Source organism: Lotus japonicus, chromosome 5, assembly GCF_012489685.1.
Source record: "Lotus japonicus ecotype B-129 chromosome 5, LjGifu_v1.2".
Taxonomy (NCBI): Eukaryota; Viridiplantae; Streptophyta; class Magnoliopsida; order Fabales; family Fabaceae; genus Lotus; species Lotus japonicus.
Genome location: NC_080045.1, coordinates 61042676 through 61068981, shown reverse-complemented (window position 1 = coordinate 61068981; position 26306 = coordinate 61042676). Strand labels below are relative to the sequence as shown.

The following is a 26306-nucleotide window of genomic DNA, read 5'->3' as shown; positions in this document are numbered from 1 at the left end:
ATCTTTTGCTTTGTATTATGGGTTGGAGTACCCCTTGTACTCCCTTATAATGCATTCTTATTTGGCTTTTCAAAAAAAAAATTATTTTTTTTCAAAATTTCAAAAAATACAAAATTACCTCCAATAACAGGTTATCAGGTAGTGGTCTAAGTTTACACCAGTGAAAAGTGGTCCATAATAAATTTTTCCGACAACCAACATGGGTATCTACTTGTAAAATTAAATTATATCTGTGATTAATAATGGGTGGATTGAAGCGAGTTAAAAATTAAAATTAAGTAGCTGCCAATTGGAATTGGAAAAGGAGGTGTCAACGCCAATAAAGTAAAATTTGGATTTTCTTAAAATATCATCGGATTCTTCGGTGAGAGCTAGGCAGCAAAAAGAGGTAAAAAGTTGGAGAGATAAGAGACTAGAGAGAGACCTTACACAGTCATACTGTAAATAGATGTGGTCCACTTGAACACACAACAACGTACGTACATGCATCATATTACAAGATGGCTTTGGCAAAATCAGTAAATTCAGTATGCATGCAGTTACTGCAGGTTTCCCTGCTAATATTTTCAGATAATTTCAATAAGGAAATGATTATACTCACACCAACTCACACTCAATTTTTTTTCTCTTATTTAATCATCATTCATTATATTTTAATTATATAAATCAGTGGTTGATTCAAACCGTAAGTTTGATATCTCTTTAATAAGGTCTCAATTTCGAGTTTTTTTTTTAATGGAAAAAATAATAGACAAACTACAAAGCTAAAACATCTCAGGATAAAAGCGAGACAACTATGTTCGGGAGAACATCAAAACAAGTAAAATCACACTGCTGAAAAGCTCCAAACCCCGCCAAACAATTCGCCGGCCCATTAGCGCGTTTCACGGGGAATATGACGAAGCCTAATATTCCACTGCTAAGCCAACAAAAAATGAATGTCCATATGAACATACTAGCACATTCATGCAAACAAAACCGCTCCTTGGTGAGAAGATCAACAACCTTCTTACAATCAGACTCGCAATACGCCTTACGAATATTCTTCTGCCAGAGTAGATGAAGACCCCATACGAAGAGTTGTGAGCTCCGCAGCTAAAGGGTCGCCCTCAGACATACCAGCACAGAAACCAAATTTCCACACCATACTGATCTCGAACCACACCTCTCATGCCCATACAACGACGAGCATGATCATAAGCACCATCTATTGCAAGAGACACAAAGCCAGCAGCCGGGGGGCCTCCACCGCTCAATCTGCAAGGGGTCCATAATCCTATCTTGATCTTTGGTAAGGTATAGATTATACTCCCTCTTTTGACCAAAAAAAAGATTATACTCCTCTCCTCATTGCAAACCCAAGAATAAGTGAAATCCACCGTCCACTTGGCTTTCGCGAGCACCCTCTCATTCCTCCACCACCATATGGTGGAGACAAAAAAATTCTGCTGAAAAAATTAATCCCAACATAATTAAAATGTTTAGAGTCAAATAAGATTATCTCATATTATCTCTATAAGAGTATAAGATATTGTAAGAAAATAAATTTTTTTTTCTATTTTCTGATTGATTGAGTGTGAATCAATTATTTTCCATTTTTGGACATTATTGCTTTGCTCCCATGTGTTTGGCGACTGTTCAAACTCGAGAACTTCACAAAACACCAAATTTCAATAAAAATAAAGCATAAAGATATGTGTTGATGTGAACCTTCTTTGACTTTTGCTTCTGGATTTTCTGTCTCTGTGACGTGGTGGATGCTGTAGTGACTCACTCTCATTTCGATAGCTCCATCTGCTCAATTTGTAGCCGTTGGATACATCATATGGTCATGATATTGCGTTGCATGTCCATAATGTGCAGTGAGCTCTCACGTTAACATTTCACTGTCGGTAACATGATTTATATATTTATATCTACTAGTTTCTCTAAAAAGTTTGGAAGAGAAATTGCAAATGTTTTCTTTACAGCTTTTCAACCAATTATATATATTAATTTCCACTTAAAAAAATATTTAAAATGTAGAAAAAAATATCTTAGAAATTTAATTAATTAATGTATAAAATTAGTACATAAAATTAAGTTTTACATTTGTTAATGATTATAAACCCATTCATAAAACATACTACTGAATAGTTTCTCGCAACATGAATTTAAATTAGAGTCAACACACTTACAAGTTACAATAATATACTAGCTCTTGCATATCATATCAATATCAAATAACAAATTGAGCTCAATAAGAAATCTATTTATTTTTTATTTTTTTTGTCCTTATCAAATGTGCTCAATTTTCCACCTACGACACGACTGCAACTAAACAAGTGTTAAATAATGATAATAATACATATCTTTTCTTTTCTTCTTGTTTGTAACGTTGTCTATATTTTTTTACCGTTTTTGATGCTCGTACAACCAATCAAGATAATATTTTTCTTCATCGTCACTAGGATACTAATTCCAAATCTCTCGCTTTCAAACTGTTAACAAAATCAGACACAACCATTTGCCCGCACATATTTATTTGACACATTTTATATATAATCGTCAATTAATCATACAAATAAAATTGAAGGAATTGTATTCCATGAATATTATTGATGAGCCTAATTACATGGCTAATTAGATAAAGAATATTGTACCCTAATATTCTATTATATTCTAACAATCCCCCGCAGTCGAAGCTGGAGGTTCGTCGATGCTGAGACTGGAGCGAAAATCATCAAAAAGAGAACACGAGGTAGGCCTGTCGTGAAAATAAATTACCCTTCAAACGCAAGAGCGGCCGGAGAAAACTCTAGGTGACTTGAAGAGGAGGAACCATTGTTGGCGTAAGGAACAACCGTTGGCGTCGGAGAGCCGGGATCGAAGTGTGATATGCCATATAATGGATAAGAAAAAAATATATATTTAAAAAACTTTTTTTTTGGATTGCTGCTGAACCGGTCTAGAGAGCGGTTCAGGGTTTTCTGATTGAACCGGGCGTGGTCGGGTTGAACCGGTCTGGAGAAGGGTCCATGGTTTTTTTTTTGGGGGGCTAGGGTTTGAAACGCGGGTCAAGCCTTGGTTTGGCTACGACCCGGATCTTGAAGAAGAAAGGGACGCCGGGTCTGCTTAGGCGGCGCGCGAGGCGGCCGGGCTCGCGACAAGGAAGGCCGGCGCGGGCAGGGGACGGTTGTTTGGATGAGGGCACGAGCCAAGGAGATCGGGGCTCGGCTGGTGCAGACCCGATTCCTTATGCAGTGCGGGCGAAGCTCTCGTGGGACAGAGGCTTGCGGTGGAGCGGGCGCTTGACGGAAGAGCGGCGGCTGAGGGAGGATGCGACGGCGACGGGGCTAAGAGCAGCAACGGCAGTGGCTTTTGCAAAGGAAGGAGAAGGGAACGGATCTGTTGTAGGGCCCTGTTGCAGATCCGGTGCTTTTTGTTTTTTTTTGTTTTTATTGAAATAAAATAAAAAAGGCGGCGGCGACGCTCGACTCTAAGAGAAGAGGGCGGCGGCCCAATCACGGCAAGGATTGCAAGTGAGAGCGAGCGGCGGCGGCGACGCTCTAAGGGTAGAGGGCAGCGACGCTCTAAGAGTAGAGTGCGTAGGAAGGGGGCTCAATCACGGCGAGGGTCGTGCACGTGAGAGCAACGGCGGTGGCAGCGCTCTAAGGATAGAGGGCGGCGACGACGACTTTAGCACGCGGCGGCGACACGTTCAGGAGAAGGTGCGGCGGTGGCTGCCAAAAGAAAATGAAAAATAACAAAAAAATAAAAGAAAAATAAAAACTGGGTTATAAGATCGGAACCAGCTTCTGATACCATGAAGGAATTGTATTCCATAAATATTATTGATGAGCCTAATTACATGGCTAATTAGATAAAGAATATTGTACCATAATATTCTATTATATTCTAACAAAAATAACCTAGCACATGAGTAATTTTGTGCTTCAGATTTGTCCTAGCTGTAAAAGATTATTCAATTTTCAAGATTTGTGGCCTCTAGCGGGCTGTACACACTTCTTGCAGACATCTTGATTCAAAATTGTCCAAATTCACATGCTATCTACCCTACTGATTTTGATATTATTTTTTAAAAAAGTAATTTAATCAATTAATCATTAAGTCTATTAAAAAAAAGAGTAGTTTTTATCAACAAACATGGGCGTATGTTGGCACGATGGGAATATATGGGCCAAGCTAAGGAACAAGGATTAAGAATCCTAACAAAAGTCTTCCCCAAATAACGAGACCACGATTTTGTTGAATAGAAAAAACCTAGCTAAATTAACTATGCAGGTCGACCTAATAAAATCACTTGAGGTTTTATCTTAAAATTCGATCTGCTTGATCTGTTTCGGAAAGAGAAATCAATTTTTTTAGGAGAGCTATCTTTAAATTCGATCTTTTCGATCGGTCTAGTCTCGCATGTTATGATATGTTTATGTTTTACTTTCTCTTGCAATTTATTTTCACTTATGACTCATTTGGTATACTGCACTAGTCATGATATTATAAGATTATACAATATATTATAGATTTGCTAACATTGTATTGTATAAATTTACCTGTCAATACTCTTTTATACAGTAAAATGATGAATTATTTATTTCACTTTATAAATGATGGATAAGACATGATAATAGTGTATTGTATAAGTTGCATGAATATACTTAATCAACTGCCACAATTACAATCCTCCACCGCCACCACCACCACCCTCCATCTCCGTCACCACCGCCTCCTCCAACACCACGGCCACCCCCGCTATTGTTATTGCTACAACTACTACTGTCGTCGCCGCCGCCATCACTACCACTACATCATTGCCATCACCTTCTAATGTCACAACCTCCACTACCACCACCACAACACTCTCCACCCATACCATCCACCACCACCACCACTATCGCCACAATTCACAATTCTACCAGTCTGCCATCCTCCATCACCACCATTGCCGCCCATCATCACAATTTTCACGACCCAATAATATCATCATTATCTATTTCTATACTATCTATCATTGTTCAATATTTCTCAAACATAGGATTATATGAATTTAATCGATATGATAAGGTATACAATGTATAATCAAATGTTGTATAGTACTCCCTCCGTTCCTAAATATAAGACCTAGTTTCAAAATTTTGAAGTTCCTAAATATAAGACCTAGTTACAATAATCTAACAAAAGGTTTTGTACTCTTCCATTTTTACCCTCCACATTAATTATATGTTTTCAATTCCTAAGTTTTGATTACCACTTATCATTAATTAGTGAGAGAAAATGACAAAGGGTAAATATGGAGGAATGTATGCATTTTTAAAAAACCAATACACTAATTGAACACATTTAATGTTTTCTTAATAAGCGCAATTTTTTGTATTAGGTCTTATATTTAGGAATTGAGGGAGTATTAAATATTTATCAAATTTTATCTATCGGACATAAAACTATTAAATTTTGTGCTATAAAGTCTTATACTATATCACATACCAAACTGATTCTTAATTTTTTTGAAATCCCCACCTCTATTTTTATACCTCTCGTATCATCTATATATCTCTCTTTATTTCTATATTGCTTTAAAAGTATAAAATGGACAAGTGTTAACAAAAACTTAATTGAAAAACCTCTGGTCAATGGAAATATGCCATTAATTAAGTGATCATACTAATAAATGTCAGAGACATGCAGAACTGGATCAGAATACCAAATATTTTTTTCTCCTTTCGAAATGTTTACATATTCTTTAATGTATACGTCCATAATTGCTTGTGACGGTGAAGGAAAAAAAGTTCTTTTGAAAACATAAAAGTCCTAACAACATGCATGTTGATTAATTGGTGCCTGGAAAAAGGTTGCCGGGAAAAGTGGTTTTGAGAAAAGATTGTGGCTGTAGAAAATCAAAATGGAACTGTATATATATGATCTAAAATTGGCTTTTGTGTTCAAATAATTAAAAGTGAATCTAAAAATGCTATTGGTTAATTATCAATTAAAATTAACCACACAATTACCGTTTTAGATTCGATCAATTAAAGTTCAGCAGGTAATCAACGTAGACACGTAGTAATTGCCAGCTAGCTAGCCATACTATTTTAAAGTATTTTTAAGGTAGGCTACCTAATAAAGTAAACATCTAGCTACATTGATTTGTTAGCTGATATTATAAATTTCCGTCTTTTAGTGTGCAACGAATAACCATTCAAAAGTAATTATATGATTGTGGTAAAAAAAATAACTTCCACCAAATTTTACTGCTAGAAGAGCATGAAATTAATAGGCAATTATGTCCACTTTGCTTCCAACTTATTAATTAATATAACAATTGATACAAGATTCCCATCCCTCTACTTTTTGTGGAACCTTTACATCGCATATAATTAGAGAAATGTTCTCTCCCTGTGATCACACCTCTCAACCTTATCCTACAAGCTACCAACCTTCAAGGGGTGCGATTCTTTTATCCATTTAAATTCAAATTTAGTCAAGAAAACAGTAGTATAAGTTGCAATTATTTCCATATATATCAATTGATTGAATTTTAAACCTACTCCATGTAAGGAATTTCAACCAAGCATGACGAAAGAGTGGTATTTTTATAAGAAATATATGACGTATATGACGTATGGCGTAAAGAATTTTCTTTTGCGTTAAGATCTCCAGACACCTTACGATTCCATTGCTTCATCAGTTTCTCTTTGATCACAGTTCACAAACGCTCTACATCCCTGGACATGTATATTCCTTCATTCTTCCTCCACAAGTTTGGATCTGGGGTTTGTGAGAGTAAAATCTTGAATACAAAAAACTCAAAACTTTGATGATGACAGTGGGTGGATTTGAATGCAAAAGCACTGATTTTAAGAGATTGAAGAGATGAGATGAAGTGTTGTGGTGATGGAAGAAAAGGTGGACGATGGTTGGGTGGGAGGAGTGGAGAAGGAGGACATGAGGAGTTGGATTGAATTGAAGATGATGATGAACAACCACTTTTAATTATAATGTGAGTTATTCACTAATTAATTCACTAATCACACACTAATAATTTTATTGTTTAAATTTTTGAAAAATTCTAATTTACCTAGAAACCTTCTGCAGCATGCAGCAGATCAAAAGCACCTTGTGCATGATAAATTCGTCCAAAAATATGACCATTACCATTAGTTTCAAAAAGAGTACAAAACATGGTGTAATATATTTTTGAGAGTAAAAAACTAAAAAGCTGAAAAGTAAAGGTGTCATAGTCTACTCTTGTCTTTATCCCAAAAGGACTAAGCTGAATCAATGCCATGCAGAATGTGCAAGACGTGGGAGAGTGTAGAATCGAGAATCCCCGGCCCCAAAAGCCAATTACAGAGAGAAAGAGGCGGAATAAATCAAGGCTTTTTTCTATTCCGAACCAAGAAATACATAATTCATAAATTCAAAGTATTTCTTTACAAATAGATTTTAAAACATAAAAAGTATATTAAACATATACTAAATGCTACTATCATTTATGGACTAGCTAGTTTAACATGGTCCACCTTAAAAGTGTCCCTAACTAAATTAAAAGTTACCAAGAAAATTTACTTTTTATGGAGATTAAATAGGTGAGATTTTATTTAAATTTACAAATATTATTTATAAAGCAGATCAATAAATATATAAAAAATTGGTAAAAATGTAACTTTATAAAAATTTCACGTGGAAGTGTCGTCCCAAATAATCATTGAGGCTGCTATGGACCCGGTTGTACTAGCTTCTTAAGTCTTCTAATGAAACAAACATCGCACGAAGTTAGGTGGCCGAACAAGTATTTTCTAAGTTGGCCTTCTAAGTTTTCAAAGACTAGTAGGATATTTGAAAGACGATAATTGAGGAATTAAAAATAATCAATGATTAATAATGACTTTGTGCTTGAAAATATCTCTGATACCGTTAAAGTAATTAACAGTGTAATTTCTCAATTACTAGCTATATTATTTCACTAGTGATACATAAACCATCAAAGGTTTTGGGAGATGGTATGATAAGTTAAAGGTTCGAGCACGTGTTGTTCCTTTTGGTGAGGTATGTGAGTATTTTATAAGTGTTTTTAAGTCCGACGACATTTCCTACACGCCTTGAATTGGGGACAAATTAGTCAAAAGAAAATGTATTTGTATTTTTATTAGCACAAATTTCAAAATAAATAAAATGTACTTTTGACCAATTCACGTCTCTTTTATCATTAAAGTGAACTTACTTTTCACCAATTTTGAATGTTTATAATACAAACAATACTCTAGCTATGACTTAGTTTTTGTTTTTTTAATTAGGTCCCTTTCCAATATACATTTGTGTGAAGTCGGAGGCATAACGAGTTAATTAGGTTAATTTAGCGCTCGTTTGCACTCACTCAACATTATATTTAAACAAAATACACACTCAACTTAGATTCTTCGATACTAATGTAAATAGAGTGATTACTTACTCAAAGATAAAAGTGGTGAATTAAATTATCTTTATTGATCGAGATCAAAACTACATTTAAACTGTAAAAACACAATAAAACATTTGTTTATTTAATATACATCATCATTACTAAAGTTGTCCAATTAAATATAAACAATGTGTGACAAAGTTGATCAACACTATTTTCTATTCTAATGGTGTGTTTTTTGTGCTAAACTATGCATTAGCTTTTTATTGGAACATTTGGGAATGCCACAAGCCCACATGTAGCAAGAACACCTTATTGGTATCCGGATTTTGGCATGTCTGAAGACAAAAATTACCATTACCAAAAGATGAATATTGAATAGTTGGCAATGTTGAATGAGGGTAAAGAAAGAATCTATATAAAGGGTATCACTTGGCTTGGTTTAGAGCACAGAGCAAACATGGGGTCTCTGATGGTCTCTGCTACTCTGACTCTAGTCTTGGCCATTGTGTCCCTCACCTTGCCATCTCAAATCTCTGCCGACGGCTACATTTACTCCTCACCTCCGCCACCTAAGGAGTACCCTCCGGTGTCTCCACCCTACCACTACCACTCACCACCTCCTCCAGTTTACTCTCCTCCACCACCTAAATACTACTACAAATCACCACCACCGCCACCAAAGAAGCCGTACAAGTACCCTTCTCCTCCTCCACCAGTGCATGTCTACCCAAAACCCACTTACCACTCACCACCACCACCACCAAAGAAGCCATACAAGTACCCTTCTCCCCCACCACCAGTGCATGTCTACCCAAAACCCACTTACCACTCACCACCACCACCACCACCTAAGAAGCCATACAAGTATCCTTCTCCACCACCACCAGTGTACTATCCCCCAAAGCATCCTTACCACTACAAATCTCCACCACCACCACCAAAGAAGCCATATAAGTACCCTTCTCCTCCTCCACCAGTGCATGTCTACCCAAAACCCACTTACCACTCACCACCACCACCACCAAAGAAGCCATACAAGTACCCTTCTCCACCACCACCAGTGCATGTCTACCCAAAACCCACTTACCACTCACCACCACCACCACCTAAGAAGCCATACAAATACCCTTCTCCTCCACCACCAGTGTACTATCCTCCTAAGCATCCTTACCACTACAAATCTCCCCCACCACCCCCGAAGAAGCCATACAAGTACCCCTCTCCCCCTCCACCAGTTTATGTTTACCCAAAACCACACTACCACTCCCCACCACCACCACCCCACAATCCATACAAGTACCCATCTCCTCCCCCTCCATCTCACCCACTCCCTCATCCTTACCCACACCCACACCCACACCCACACCCGGTTTACCACTCTCCTCCTCCACCAGTTCACCCACATCCTTACCCTCACCCACACCCTGTTCCACATCCAGTGTACTCTCCCCCTAAGCATCCTTACCCTCACCCACACCCTGTTCCACATCCAGTGTACAAATCTCCCCCACCATCCCCCAAGAAGCCATACAAGTACCCCTCTCCCCCTCCACCAGTTCATGTTTACCCAAAACCACACTACCACTCCCCACCACCACCACCCCACAAGCCATACAAGTACCCATCTCCTCCCCCTCCATCTCACCCACTCCCTCATCCTTACCCACACCCACACCCAGTCCCACACCCAGTTTACCACTCTCCTCCTCCACCAGTTCACCCACATCCTTACCCACACCCACACCCACACCCTGTTCCACACCCAGTTTACCCACATCCTTACCCTCACCCACACCCTGTTCCACATCCTGTGTACCACTCTCCTCCACCTCCAGTACACAAGCCTTACATCTATGCATCTCCTCCCCCTCCTTACCACTCTTAGATCACTATGTAAGCTCAACTAGCTTCTTCATACAATCTACATTGTGATCTAGTTAATTAATTTTCACATTTTCAATTTCATGTATCTTTGTCTGTAGTACATCTTGTACTTTACCTTTTTTTTAATAATATTTATGTTTCCAAAACTGAGCAATAGCCTTGATTCTTGTCAAGGTTTATGTTGTATCATAATTAATAGCATTTTGGTCTGCGTTTAAGAATTGTTTATTTTTATGTTTATATAATTTAGATTTAGTTGAGGGACCAATTAATTAATATGCGTGCGTGTTTTATGGCTTGTTTTGTAGGATATGAAGAAGAATATTTGGAAATAAAGAAAGCGATGGAAGGAAGAAGCGCTTCATCATCATAATACAGGAAAGAGAAGAAGAAAGGAAGCAAAGTTTCCGCGTTTTGTCGTGAATGATCATAAGATCGAACAAGTGTTTATTTATTATGGTAGGATTGATTAGTATATGTATGTTTTTATTTTATTTTGAAATTTGACAGTTGTAAAGCACTGCGTTTTCCGCTATGGTCCACGTAGTAGTACGAGTACATGCATGGCATGCTGTGTAATTCTCAACCTGCTGCATTTGCAGAGGTAGCAATCAATCATATTGTAATAAATTATAATATTTTCTCTCTCGTTGTATCACTCTAATTATTAAGCCTACCATTGTGTAAAACCATGGTATATGTGCATTATCAAGCGGTCGGATTAATGAAGAAAAAAAAGTTTATAGTAGACTCAAATTGTTTTAAAACATAAACTAAAAAAAAGACAAGTTAAAACCATTTATATCTTTTTAAACGTTTAAAATTGTGATATGTGTTTAACTTTTTCGTTAATTATTGGATACCGAATCAAATATTTGTATTAAATTTGTTCAATTTTGTAAGTAAAGACTTAGGACCAAAATTATGCCTTCTTGAAACTAAATGGAGTAAAAATGTATTTAAGCTTAATATTTAATATTCTTGATTTTTGGTGGTGTGTATTGTATAAACTATAAAGTATAAACAGTGAAGAGTGAAGACTGGAAAAGGGGGGAATTTAAAAAGGACAATTTGTGGCGAGGCAGATCTGATACAGTAGGGTCTAGTGGTTCCATCATAATTATTATGATCCTGCTACAATAAAACCGGGACCTCTTCCGTAATTAAAAATTTATTGTGAAAGACCCTTTTTTAAAATTCTTTATAATATTAACTTTTACAAAAAAACAGGTTAAGTATGTTATTATCACTCTAAGTCGGTCAAATTGAGGTGTGAAAATATAATTATTACGGTCGAATTTAGTAATTTTTAATTGAAGTATAATCTTTTTTTTTTGAAATAGAAGTATAATCTTATTTGAGTCTCTGTAACTTTGGAAATTTATAATTTTAATCCTCACGGCGGTTAATTTTACTTTTTCTAATACTTTTATTAAAATCTCAAAGTAAGTATATGAAAGAACAAGAGTTATGGAAGAAGTGCAATAATAGCACTTAAACTGAACCTAAGAGTCTCAGATATCCCAAGAAAACAAGAATTTGCAACCAAAAGTAGTTAAAAAGAAGATTCACAATTGATGAAAATGATGTAGTTCTTATACTTAATGACTACTGACAAGTGCTCAGCATAAACAAACATGTCCACATGGAAACAGCATTCATCCTACTTCATGACTCTGGTTTCAGATTAGTGTCTTGTTTAGGCATTCACCATGTCTTATTATGTATCGTTTTTTCCCCATTTCATGTGGACCATTCTAATCTTGTGTTTCTTTAATCGCTGAATAATCAATGTATAATTTACGAGTTATAATAGCACACGGCGAAAAAAAATATGTTTGAATATCTGTTGTACCCGTATAAACAAATGTAAAAACACATTTAAAAGTAAAATATGAACATATATATTCAAATAAATTGAGATAAAAATTCATTTACAAATTAAACACACTATTTGTTTCTATTCTAAAATCACATACGGTTGCCCTCAAATACACGTATGGTTCTTACACTGTGGGTCTTTCTCGTTGACGCATGTGCTCCTCACCTAAATCCACGTGCCATATGAGACATCTTCAATTTTACATCAAGATCGAAAATCACGAAACCACGAAATTTCAGCCTTGCAAATTGCCAAAACAAGAGTTGATGTGATGTTGTACCTTTTACATGTCACGCTTTTTCCCGACAATTTTTTTTACCCAATTTTAATCTTTTTACACATATATATAAAGTATGATTAGTTAGTCCCAAAATGATAGATCAAATGCTAAAGGGGGTTTTGGCTTCGGTTGGACAGTTTCCAACTGTCCCATGGTGGTGCAGTTGAATAGTAGCCATTAGATATATTAATTTTAAAATTGAACAGCTGAGATTGATTAGGATTAAAATGTTAATTTACAAAAATATCCATTACTCATATTACCCATTTACCCCACCATTCTCATCTGAGGTTCCATTTCATCCTACCTCTATCACCATGCTGGTTGCTTGGCTACTGTTTCTTAGATTAGGAGTGATCGGGTGTGCTTGGGTCGTTGTCTCTGATTTCAGTTTTGGTGTGGGTGGCGATATCATGGACATTGTGGGGGCGTTGGAAAGCTTCTACGGGGCTGCTGCTACCTTCGTTGCGTGATTGAATTGTGATTTGTGATTTTAAGACTTTTCTACCCTGTTTTGTTCCTGTTTTCTTTCCATCTGTAGTGTGGGTTTTCCCTTCTTTTGTTTGCTGTGTTTGTTCTTATGTAACCATAACTTGTTATTTCAGATTTCTTTCTTAAATATATCAATTCTTATTTTGTGAAAAAAATCTCAATTTTGAATGAGTAGTGTGAGTAAAAGAGATAACCAGGTGTGAGTAAAAGAGGAGATGGTGAAGATGGGGATACTATTGTCCAAGGAAGAAATAAATTAAGGGTATTCATGTCCTTACAATTAAAATTTTCAAGTGTACCACGGGGTGTCAATAAGCTCACTGTCCCACCAAAGACATCATCTGCTAAAGGCCGGTGTATATATAATGTTGAGGAAAAGGCACAACTTGATTCAGACAGTACGATAGAGCGAGAAAACACAAATAAACTACACATAAACTTTGTTCACGCAGTTCGGCTAATTGTGCTACCTCTGCGGCTATAGAGTAGCTATAGCTCCCTTTATTGATTCTCAATAATCAATTGTGTTTACAATAGCAGTTTATATTGTTATGTGTCATCGCACACCGTCAAATTGCGGCGCACTCCGCACACATCTGATGCACACTAGCACACTTTTAGGGTTAGGGGTTTTATCTATTAGACACTACTAACTCTAGTATTAAAAGATAATATAATCTTAACCGATAAGATATAATCATATCTAAACCCATAAGATAAGATAGAATCCCTCTACACCCATATTACAATCCCCTTAAATCAAATCTAAATAACTAATAAGATAATGAGCCAATCCCAACAATCTCCACCTTGGCGAATTCTCGAACACTCGTGAAGATCAACTGATAAGCTCTTGAATCTTGATTTTCGGGATTGTGTTCTCTATTAAATCAAATCCTAATAAACTGAAAATTTAGCCTCAAAATAAAATCCGTGGGCCCCAGATTTTCCTAATGAGCCAATTCCCAACATATAAATTGGAGAGGAGGAGGACAAAAGATTAATCCCAAATAACAATAATTTATTTTTTCGATGTACCAAAAATATATTATCAACCACAATATAATTCACCAAGAAAAGAGATAATTGCATATCAGATTAATTTGTAGGAGGATTAATATGACAAATAATTACAATTATTCAAGTTAAAAATCTGCTTGTTACTCACTAATTATAATTTTTTCAAGAATTATAAATCTGCGTAATATTTAACCAAATTTTAGTTGAACTATTGATTACTAAGCAGAGAATAAATTTCGTTCCCAGACATTTAAATGAAAAGAAAGTCGATGAAGTCTTTTTGTTTTTGAAACAAAATTCAATGAAGTCACTTAGAACCTGCTTGCAAATGATAAAAAAAGGAAGAATCATTCAGATGAATGAGATGATACTGGACAATGTGTATCTAGACACGATCAAGGGATTATTCATCTTGATAAAAAAAAGGATTATTCATCTCATGGAAATTGAAAGCACCTTTATATTTTTCGCAGGTGCAAGCAAAATGAACTTAGACGTGATTTGGGTACCCATCCCCATCCCATATTTGTTTAGCTTATAATTTGGTACTAATCATACTTTATCACACTTTTTTTTACATAAATATCCTATTTAATGTATAAGTAAATAAGAAAATACAAACACTTGAAAATTCGTATACATATTTGCCATAATTATTTCACTTGTTTAATCAATAATTTTAACAGTTTCATATTTTACAACAAAAAGCTATTAGGCCTTATAAATGTGCCAATAGTAGACACAGATTGATGACAAACGAAAGAAGTTTAATTACAAATTGATGTGCCTCTAATTCAATGCTCATGCAATTTTAGTCCTTAACTTTTTTTTCCCCCAAATTCAGTCCTTTTTCAAGATTAAAAATAAAAGAGACTTGTCCATTAATTTTTTTTGTGCCTACACAGATCCTCCATGAGAGACAATCCTATTCGAATCGGAAACATTCATAATTGTCCATCAATCCACCGTCACCCATTTAACGGAAGTTTATAACGTGGGAGACATTTAACATCGATAGAATGTTAAACAGAATAACATTCTGATGATGATAGTAAGGAAGACAAAGGGAACACTTTGCATTAAGCTAAGTTTAGATACCTGAGCTCATCACTCCATACCTGACATTAATATACAGTATGAAACATTCATGCTCAACAGAATAGCACCCTCACTATATACACTTAACATTTTAATTGATTTTAAGTAAATTGAAAGAACACATTGATAGCAGCGTGGAATGAGTTCTTACAAAAACAACTTTTTCACAGTGAAGTTTGACGTGATTTTGCAAGGATATATATTTGAACACTAGTATGCCTCTTTACATTTTCTCATTTTGTATTGGTCAGCTTCTGTGAACACCTTTTTCCGTCGGTGCAAAAAGGAAGGGAACGAGTAAAACTCTACAACTACTTGAATAGCCAAAGCAGGAAGGGGAGAAAGAGCTGATCTCACCCCAACTGCCTGAAAACAACTGGGATCTAGTCATCTAGTAGTTTGTGATGAAAATGTCAAGGACCATTAGTTTCTGAATCATTCTGCAACTGGCATATTAAAAAAACATTAATCAGGCCATCTAAATTAAACGTTAATAAGAAAATATGGAATAATTTTTCATAGCCAGTTTCTAAGCAAGGATAAAGGAGGAAGGCCGTGTTAGGCCTGCGGCAGGCTATGAAAGCTGTGTCTTTAATATGGAACAAGTGATCCATATAGGCTATAGCTGACCTGACATAGTGTGATATGATTTTTGTTCCATGCTATGTGTAACAATTGATATAATTTACCTCTGTTTGCAAAAGACTTTCAAGCTCAACTCTGATCTCATTAAAGGATGGCCGGTCGCTTGGAATTCCTTCCCAACATCTTTGCATCAAATCTAATAGTTTAGGGTGCCCATGCTTTGGAAGTTCAGGTCGCAGTCCCTGAAAGGATGTACAACATCACAGCTGGGTCAGACCCAAAGTGGATACTCCTAGTTGAAACACTGAAATTTACAAACATTACCAAAAAACATGAATAAAGGTCAAACCTTAACTTCTAGTGCATATATGTTATCATAATTGCCTATGTTCACTGCCAAATATGAAGAATAGTGAAAAGATAGAAATACTTGTACATCATTGACGAACCTCTTACTGACTATAACCTATGACTCCTATCATGTCAGCTTTTCGTAACTTGAAATTAATTCAGCATTTATCTCTTCCTAGTATAGTATATGAGATATGGTAGAAGCAATCACTGAAAACTATTAGAGATTCTGTATACTTAAAAACAAGTCAAGTACTCTTAAGGTTGAGGGCAGAACTTATTCCTGCCATGATATCCTCGGTAAGACTGTAACAATCGCACAAAATATAGTTATGAAAACGAAGAATCTTTTACTCAACCGATATGAAACATAAATACATCACATGCACTTTTCTTTAGTCGATGGTAGGAAAAGCCAAGCATAGTTTTGTATCAGCAAACCCAGTTCACGATTTACAAACAAATCGAGCAATGTAATACTACTGATGCAATTAGGTATGGTGTTTGCAGCAAAAAAATTGAGGTTTCAATTTGTAAAACATTATTCTTAGACAATCTTATTAATAAATAGAGTGAACCTGTCTCACACCCAATGCAGCTTGTAGAGGAGTCATGGTATCATATGGCACCTGAAATACCAGAATACGAAAATTGTTTACAAGAATCTCCTTAATACATAAAAGTCAGTTTAAACAATGGGAAAGGAATATATTAAGATATTAAAAAATTATACCTTTGCTGTCACTAGTTCCCACAGTACTATGGAAAAACTGAAAACATCTGCTTTCTGATCATAGGGCTGATGGTTTATAACCTTGTGAGAAAATCCAATAGCAGTAAGATACTGAAAGTAAAATCATATCAAAACAAAAATATTACATGGCAAGTATTTCTAGTAATAATGAGAAATCTATGAGTGTAGAAATGAGATTCTGAATGTTCATTTCTTCTCCTAAGTTGCTTCTATTGTAGCTTAAGTTTAGGCAGAAAAGGGAATGGACAGAAAGTAAAATGTGTCATGTCCATTAAGCTTAAATTATAAAAGATGATAAATAAAACATCAGTAGTGAATAGGAATTTACTCTCACACTACCCAGCTGACACTTATGTAAGAAATTATAGTTTTGTGCTAGGAACCTAGGGCGGGAGAATTTTTAACTAGTTCTGATTAGCTACAAAAATTGTTTGCAGGAAGTAATGAGGAAAGATTTATAATGGAGAGTAATAGGTCTGATTCTTTGCTGTAATTGTATGGACACCAGGGAGATATATGTATATATATTTATTGTCAGATAGGATTGTATTTATGTACTCATTTTGGTGGTCACCACATGCCAAGGTTCCTTTTATTATGAGGATCAAATCTCATGGGCATACGGGAAATTCAAGAGCTCGTCTATATTATAAATGAATTTTTTTCAGAGCATTGTTTAAAGAGAATACAATATCCCCTCGTTGTTTGTACTCCAGACCTTCCTTCCTTCTAATAAAATCTCTTCTTTATCTTATACACGACAAAGGCATAATAACAAAAAAGGTAACAGATACATAAACAGTTGGAAAAAGAAGAAAAAAAAAGTCAAGGCCAAATATCAATATGGATATTCTAAGATACAACCTTGTAGAAATTAGAAAACATTAGATAGAAAACAGAAATTTGTGCACAAAAAATGTCAATATTTTTCCAGAAACTTCACATTTAAAGTGTCATAGAACAAAGCATGCGCTGTCCTCTTCATCAGATGTACAAATTTGATTCTGTAGATAAACTTTTGTAATTCACAAGAGTCTATCATGGTTTAAGTTGAAGAAGTAAATGAAAATGAAAATTATAGAAGCCAATTCTATATAACAGGTGAAGAAACTCAAGTAGGCAACAGAAGAAACATTTAGTTTTCATCATTAACAGACCAGCAGCATTACAATGTTCATTACTTAAGCACCATCATTGATATGAAATATCAAAAAGCACAACATTTTTTTTAATAACCAACCTCTGGTGCCATCCACCTATAAGTTCCAGTTTCGGCTGTCATCACTCCCCCCTGAGTTAGGAATCGAGCAACTCCAAAATCTGCCACTTTAACAACCTAATTGGAAATGTAAAAAAATATTAAAAACCGAAATGATATAGAATTTTATTAAATTATAAATATGCAACCAATATTTCCACCAAAAACAAAATAAATGTAATTGTCAATCACAATTCAGCAAGAGCAGCTCATTCAAACAAAAAAGCAAGTCATTATGCATATAAACCGATGATTTTGTGAAACAAGGTGCACTCCATGCACTGTTTCTGAAAGTTTCATTTTCCCCAGGCCCCAAACTTCATATAATATTTTCAACTTATACTGTTTGTCACATACTTTGGGTGAATCATACTGTCAAATGAAGTGTATTATGAACATTTTTATTTTGGATACAAAGGAAAGCTAAAAAGTGAGTGTATTATGAATATATGATAATTATAAACATTTATCATTTATCTCATACATTAATAAACTATTCACAACAACCTAATCTACCACACAACAGAATAAAAATGCACCCAAAGTTAATTGCATAGATATGGTTCGTTTATGTTGCTAGCTTACAAGAAAACACCCATTTTGGTAAGGATATTGTTATATGTTGCGGAAAATTAGAAGTTTCAAACATTCAGTAAATTTTTACACTGTGTGTATCCATCAGCAAATTGGCTGTCTTCAGATCCCTGTGAATTATGTTGTTTGCATGCAAATACTCCATACCCTTGCAGACATCAAGTGCAAACTTGAGTAATTGAGACAGCTCCAAAACATTATGATTTTTGTGCAAGTAATCATACAGACTTCCACCAGGCATATACTCTGGAAGAGAGAACAAAAATCTCAAAAACAAATTTTGATAGATTAAACTGAAAAGAAAAGACAAATTTAACAATTAACAGACCATATGCACAGTTTTCAAAGTATCAATTATATATTCCTAAGCCTAAGTGGATATAATTATTTAAAGCCATATTTAGGGTTATGCCTTCACATAATTTGAACTAAGACATTCTGTCAAATACTTGGGCACAAAAGGTCCACAAGAAACATTACACGTTGTTCCGTACTAGGGAGTTCTGACGTCGGAAACTGACAGAAAGTAAACCCTAGCAGAGTGCTAAAAATATCACAAAAGGAATATTCTCATTAAATGTTCGAAAGGTACTTTTTACAAGGGGTTGACCTCTCCTTTTATAGAGGGAATGATCATAACATGGACTGTCACTGTACTTGGGCCTGACAACCGGGGCCCAAGCCTCTATACATATAAGACAAAACTAAAGGAATCTTCCAGCTGGCGCGTGGATCCATCCAGAAGACGGGCGGGCTTCGACGTTGTTCCCTAATCCCGCCATGGCTGCTTTCGTTCATCTAAATGCTTGATTTGGGCGGGAATAAGGGATACTTATATCCCGCCCAGTCCACACGTTGAAAAAATGAATAAAGACATAAAACACTGCCAGTATGATGGTATATATCATATGGGTGAAGTCAGTTAGGAAAAACTCTCAAATGCAGGGGAATAAAGAATGCTGAAGCAGTCCCAGTTGATTCAATATTTTAGTTTCACAGCCAATGCCATTAGAAGGAATTCAAATCCAAAATCATTTCAGTAGGTTTAGTTCATTAGAGTTGGTAAACGAAGTCCAAGAAGTGCACTAGTTTAGAATCAACACATTGTGGATATTATACTTTCAGATATGTTCACAAGAACGAGAATCTAAAACATGACACCCAAACATAAAGGAACATATTCTCCGTAAGATATTAATAGCTGATGCCATTAATTCGTGAAAACGGATTAATTGTGATTGATTTTCAGACCATTTTTGTGGCATCATAAAACTGATTGCCAACATTGATTAATTTATATACCTCAAGTCTTGTAGCATTATTTGCATTATAAACAAGAGGTGCATTAATTGGTGCATTATAAACAAGTCATATAGACTTATTTTCAAAGACCACAGAATTCTGGGCAAATAAGAGGTGTATTGAGGTAAGTACTTTTTTTTTCCTCTTTTTGAAGCGGGGTTCAACTTCAAACCTCAATTTTTTTTTTGGAAGGGGCAGTCAGGAAAGTATTTAGTAACGTAAAATACATCCCCATAGGCAATAAAGGATGGCCTATTAATTGCACAAATTAATTGGATAATATACAACTATATATTGCAGAACCAAATGGATAGATCTATACCTGTTACTATGCACAAATGTGGACACTTTGTGCATGCCCCAATGAAACGAACAACATTTTCATGATGCACCTGCCTGCTTTTAGAAATACAAAAGTCAAATTGTCAAAAGATTTCCATGAAAAAGAAAAGAAAACATAATTATGAGTTTAAAATAAATGAATTCTACTAAAGAACAGACAAGAAAGATGTTCAACAATTTTTAAAAAAAGAACTCATAAGAAAATTTAAAAAACATGTTATGCAATTTGCACTATGGCCTTAAACTAAGAGCGGCAAAACACTGACCTCAGAATTGCCACTTCTTGAGCAAACTCATCCTCTAAGGAATCATTCAGTTGCTCATTTCTCAGAACCTTAACAGCAACCTCTTCACCTAGATAAACTCCACGATACCTAAGTATGAATCATAAAGCCAATTAGAAGCAAAAAATATAAATACCATGATATAGAGAGGAATAGAAAGTAAAAAAAGTAAAATAAAATAAATTTAATAGCACAACAACCCAACTTACAAATCCCCATAGGATCCAGATGCTATTCTTTCTCCTATCTTTAGCAATCTCCTGTCTATTTCCCAATCTCCAGATTTTCCTTCTGAAGCTGAGGCTTTCTCAACAGCTGAATGAGAATCTGAATAACGAGACCATGATCCCTAGAGAGGAAGAATATTGGTTACAATCTTACAGGACTTGATAATATACAAATGAAGTGTTACCAACTAAAGATTATTACTGAATCCCAAATATCTGGGTAAAATTCAAAATACCAGCTTAAACTTTGGTTGATGTGTAATTTTCCAGAAATTCGAGTGGAGTAAACTAAAAGCCTCCTTCAACTTACTAGATGTGCAAAAATATAAAAGAAATTTACTCAATATTTTTAAAATTCCCCTCATGCATTTGAATAACTTTATCAATATAAAATTCAAATGTACCTAAGATGATCATTTGAAAAAGAAAAACTCTGAAGTATCAGTGAAGCCACTCACTTGCATAACCTTAGTTAAAATTTCATTCTTTTGTTCAACTATGTATTAATTAAGATTTGAATGAAATTTAACATCAAACTCCTTTATTTTAAAAAATAATGTCTATTGCTAATATAATGTCAATCATTTATTTATTCTGTAGAGATATAATTCAACATCTCAAGCAAAAGCAACATATGAAAGTGTCGATACAAAGTCAAGGAGACACGGTGCACCTCACTTCTTGCTACAGCCTTTTCCATAGCATCATACAAACCACCTGTTTCCTGAGCACAAGATTGCAAAGTCAGCAACATTGGGACTCAGCACAATCCCTGTCACATATAATAACAATGTTCCTTAAAAACCTACAAGCTCAACTCCCGGCCGATTTTTTTTATCTAAATTAAAAAGTTTGTTAAGTAAATATTATTTGTAAGTAATTAAGATGCAAATGAAAATTTGTGAGTATAAATAATTGGGTTCACACATGATCTGTCATCAACACCCAGAAAACAGTAGTCGAGTTGATTGCTTGAATCACCCAGTACATAATTGTACAATGAATTAGGCGGGTTACCAAGTGCATGCAGCAACACAAATGCCATTGTAAAACTAACATTAATAGATACGGACAGGTTTCAAAGATGCAATTTTGTAGATGTGTTTGGTGGAATTGGATTTGTGTTTTCTTCATGTATATATATTATGTTTATATGTGTTATCATGTATGCTTAGCATGATGATTAACCTCCATGTTTAATTGGTTCAATAAAATTGGTTAAGTCAAAGTAATATGATAACTCAGATTTAATTAAACGACACGTCCAAGTTAATAAAAGAATTTTTTAAAATTTCTACTACAAATTCATATCAGATTGGTTTGAGTGTAAAGGAACTAAGGAAGTGCAAGTAGGTAGGGAAATAGCACGAAATTCATCAAATGTAGCAGTGTACCTCTACTGGCCATCCATCTACCACAAAAACATCAAGGGAGTAGCCATCAGTTGTGCAAAATACATGTGCTTCACGGATGTTGAGCCCAATATCAGACAGCAATGCAGACAGCTAAAAGAAATAATATCCATCAATTATATTTGAAGGCAGCAACAAATTAGAACCGCACACTTGATTACGGTAACAGAATGAAGCTAAGTTTACAAAGGAAAGCCCCAATTTCAAACCATTGTAAAATCCACTCCAGTTTTTATTTTATATCCTCGAGCTACTTTCTAGCCATTGTTGCCGGATTATGTAAGAATAACAATGATTGTTCACACCAGAAAACAATGATACAGAAAGACTTTTGATTAAAACATTCGTATCTAACATCCCACATAAGCTTCATTTTATCTTTGCTTTATAGGTCAATATACACTGGAGTTCTTAATAAATGTCTACTTATTAAAGACTATTAATTTTGAGGAAATTTTCCTTTTCATTCCACAAATTCGACAGATAAGTTAAATCAAGAAAACGGTGGAATAATTGAAAATTTTCAGCTATTTTGTTTTGGATTTTCAATTTAATTTAGAAAGTATTTACATTTTAATAATACACAGATAAGATAAACTTTGCAAACATACCTGGCTTAAAAGCTTAGGCCTGTCAACAGAGGAAAATATTATTTCGTGAACTGGGACACTTGAATGTTCATGGCTGCATGTTACATTATAATGTTTTAACTTATTTTCCACAAGCAAAGATATCTAATTATGCAGGTAACATTTGGCACACAAGTAATACTTCAAGTAGCAGTATAATTAGATCACATGTTTAAAAGGTCCAACTCCTCCAACAACTTGGAAGGAGGTCAGACTCTGACATTCATAATAATGAAAATATACCTGAAACATGTAAGTCACATGTAAATAACAAACATGCATACACTAGTGTAACCCCAAAATTAAAAAAATTATAATTATTTGAAAAGATAAGCAACTTCGTTAGTATAAAGCAAATTTTCCAACCTGAATGCATTTGTTATAATGCACATGATGTTCTTGTTGGGGCATCCTGTCTATTTTATATGAATCTATAAATGGGTTGATACTAGAGAAAGAATGTTTCTTTCACATATTTCCCCCTCCCTTCACCCATAAAAAAAATTCTTTGCTTTTCTTCCTTTAAGAGTTGGACATGCATGGAGATGAAAAAATGTTCAGGCCATACAATCTAGAAAATATGTTTTTAGTTACAACTGCTATCAACACCAGTGCTCCATCAGGACATACTAATTCAACTCATAAATTTCAATTCTAGGGGGTTTTAATCTTAGAAAATAAACAGAAATATTTGACACTCATAAATCTGGCAATTGGCATAGAGCTACTTTCCTTCTCTCTCTCCAAAGAGGGGAAAAAACAGCAGTTATTGCCAGTTCGGATGAATGTAACAATATAGTTATTTCAAAATTAAAAGAAAACTAATCAGAATTATAATTTTATTCAGATGGAACCTCTGGGAAAAGTTGTCGGTAAGAAATTTTTCCTCTGTCTCCTTGGAGTTCTTTATGACATCCAAATTTAGGTCCTCAAGCTTCGAGCAAGGCTCAAACTCAGTTGCAAGATCCCTGGTTGTACTGATTGAATTAGATTATTAAGAGACCGAATTGATACTTACAGTAAAGGAAACCTTCACGTGAATGTGTGAGCATATATATAGTATACACTTCACATTTCACTGGATACCATACCTCTGATGAGATGACGCAGCTCCACCATTTATTGAATTGGAAGAGCTAGGATGACTATTTACAATTTGTTGATCCTCATCATCTGATCTAGTAGAAATATTCTGCCAAAGAAATTTTGGTATAGACATGAAAAATGTATGACAGACTCACTGATTAAATAAAAAAATCAGGCACATGAAAAGAGATTTAGTATTTAAGTTCAAAAGCATTATCGCTTCATGAAAAGAAAAGATCAACAATGGATGTATTAAAGAAAAGCTTGGAGTAGCACATATTAAGAAAACAATGACAGAATCTTGATTAAGATGGTTCAGCTACAAGGAGAAAATTGATAGATGTCCCACTAATAAGAGTTATTAGATGAAGCATAGTCCACGAAACAGAGGCGAGGAAGAGCAAGGCAGGGAAAACCAGCAGCCTAACTACCATTGCCAATATATATATATATTATATCGTTGAGTGTCCAACTAAATACGTAGATGCACAAGTCAGGAGAGAGTAGAAAGTAGGATTTTTACAAAGAATTCTTGTAACAAAGAAGCAAAGACAATTGTTGTAGTTGCCTAAATGTAAAAGTACTTTAACTTCAAAGGAGAGCTCTAGCTCCTTCGACATTTTGACATTGGAGAATGTACTTTTCCTTTATGATCACATTGGAATTGGAAAGAACGTAAGTTTGTGTGTTTTCCAAAGTCCAAACACATACTAAACAGGCAATCTATCACAATTATGTGCTTAAGTAATGTTAGAATTACAAGCTTCATGGCATCATGCCCAGGTCAAAGAGTTCACAAATTCAGAACATGTGTTTTCTAATTTTTTTTTCTTAGGATTCATTCATCAAGTATTCATGTTACATCACATCATAACTCCTGATACCAGCATAGTATCTATCTGCACTGACATGATCCATGCAAACCTCTACGAATTATTACGATCATAAAAAAGGATCGTTCTTACGCGCTAATAATCGCGATATTCTAATATTCGGAACCAAACTAATGGCATGTTTCGACTTTCAATCAACTTATTTTTTCTCAGAATCAATTCGAACACTCAAAGCTACTCCCATTTTCTCCATTCTCCATAATTGATTTTGGTTTTAGAATCCATTACAGAAGAATTTTCAAAGAATTACTAAGAGCAGTACCTCCAAGAAGCGTATATGGTAGACAGGGCGTTTGTCCGGGTCTCTTGCCTGAGCAAGAAGGTTCTGATGCAACAACACATCTTCAGCTTTATCAATATTCACATCAAGTCCATAACTGAAAAGGAAAACACAGCAACAAATTGAAACCATGGCACAAAATTCTAACGAACACATCCAAATTTAGAAATCTTGAAAAATTGACAACATCAAGAAGAAGAAGCGATGGAATGGAATTGATGAAGAAGATGAACGACGAAGAACCTTGGAGGCAAGCGATTGAAGTGAGCTTCCAACTGTTGACGAAACTCGGGATTGGAGACGGCTTGGTCGTGACCGGTTTGGAGCAAGCGGTTGAAGACGTCGTTCTTGACATCGGAGTTGGTGTAGCCGGCGAAGGCGGCGCGTGGAGGCGAGTTGCTCTCTCCGATGCCTTCAGCAAAATCCATCGCTGTGTGTAACCGTCGCTCTCAGTTTGTTGAGTCAATGGGAATAAGAGGGAAAAGAAAGTGCGAGAAATCAGGGAGAATTGTCGTGAGAGAAAGAAAGAGTGTGTGTTTGACTGTGGTGTGGAAAAGGAAGGGAAAATGTTGGGAGATTTCAACGGAGAGTAAAATTCGGTGGTGCTATGCTAAGCCTAAGGCTAAGAGGCTAAGACATAGAGGAAGAATCTTATTAGGAAGAGAGAAAAACAAAAGGTAGTTGGGAATGTCATTATTCGACAAACATGTCTAGTTGATTCTTATTAGTATAATAATCTATCATTTTAATCCCTCCAATTAAGAAGTTTTAGCATAAGTTTTGTCGGTAAATAGGTTGCTTGTGTGTAAAATGAGTTATGTTATTAGGGATTAACATAAACTCCAATGTAACTTTACATCCGATCTCAAGGCGATGTGTACATATAAATATTTGTTGAAAATTTTAGTTAGTCAACATAATTTATGAGTCTTGGAGAGATTAATCTTATAGCTGTCACCTGTGAAATATCTTGAGAAACTAAAAATTATTTGTTAATTTTCATGAATCAATATTATATATTTTTTATAAATAAATAGTTTAATGGATATGGAGTGTCGGTGTAAAACAGTTTTACACTGACAACCAATCACAACATGCCATATAGGAAGAACAATAAATTTTATTTTAAATTTTAATTAAAACACAAATATTTTGTATGATGTGGCAGAATTTAATTGGATGTCTGTGTAAAATTTGTTTATACTGACGGTGCACATCGTTTTAATTCGAATAAATATGAATTTTTTATTTC

The 26306-nt window shown here is 35.1% G+C and overlaps 2 protein-coding genes across 7 annotated transcripts; one reads left to right on the top strand and one right to left on the bottom strand.

Moving 5' to 3' along the window:
* Nucleotides 1-8826: 8826 nt before the first annotated feature.
* LOC130716904 (extensin-like) lies at nt 8827-10930 on the top strand. Its single transcript, XM_057566943.1, has 2 exons — nt 8827-10294; nt 10594-10930. The coding sequence occupies exon 1, from the start codon at nt 8859-8861 to the stop codon at nt 10284-10286; it is 1428 nt and encodes a 475-aa protein (XP_057422926.1). The 5' UTR covers nt 8827-8858; the 3' UTR covers nt 10287-10294; nt 10594-10930.
* Nucleotides 10931-15032: 4102 nt separating this feature from the next.
* Nucleotides 15033-25699, bottom strand: LOC130717452 (serine/threonine-protein kinase STY46-like). Of its 6 annotated transcripts, none has more exons than XM_057567678.1 (16): nt 25298-25691; nt 25037-25151; nt 23887-23987; nt 23650-23772; nt 22778-22850; nt 22149-22259; nt 21428-21478; nt 20737-20876; nt 20510-20617; nt 20224-20300; nt 18670-18845; nt 17988-18083; nt 16727-16837; nt 16572-16622; nt 15747-15884; nt 15033-15503 (listed from the first exon to the last, which is right to left on the bottom strand). In XM_057567678.1, the coding sequence occupies exons 1-16, from the start codon at nt 25480-25482 to the stop codon at nt 15471-15473; spliced, it is 1689 nt and encodes a 562-aa protein (XP_057423661.1). In that variant the 5' UTR covers nt 25483-25691; the 3' UTR covers nt 15033-15470. The 6 variants fall into 6 exon arrangements, with proteins under 6 accessions (XP_057423661.1, XP_057423662.1, XP_057423663.1 ...); XM_057567679.1 differs by having other exon boundaries at nt 20224-20297; nt 25298-25690; XM_057567680.1 differs by having other exon boundaries at nt 23650-23763; nt 25298-25690.
* Between the last annotated feature and the right edge of the window lie 607 nt (nt 25700-26306).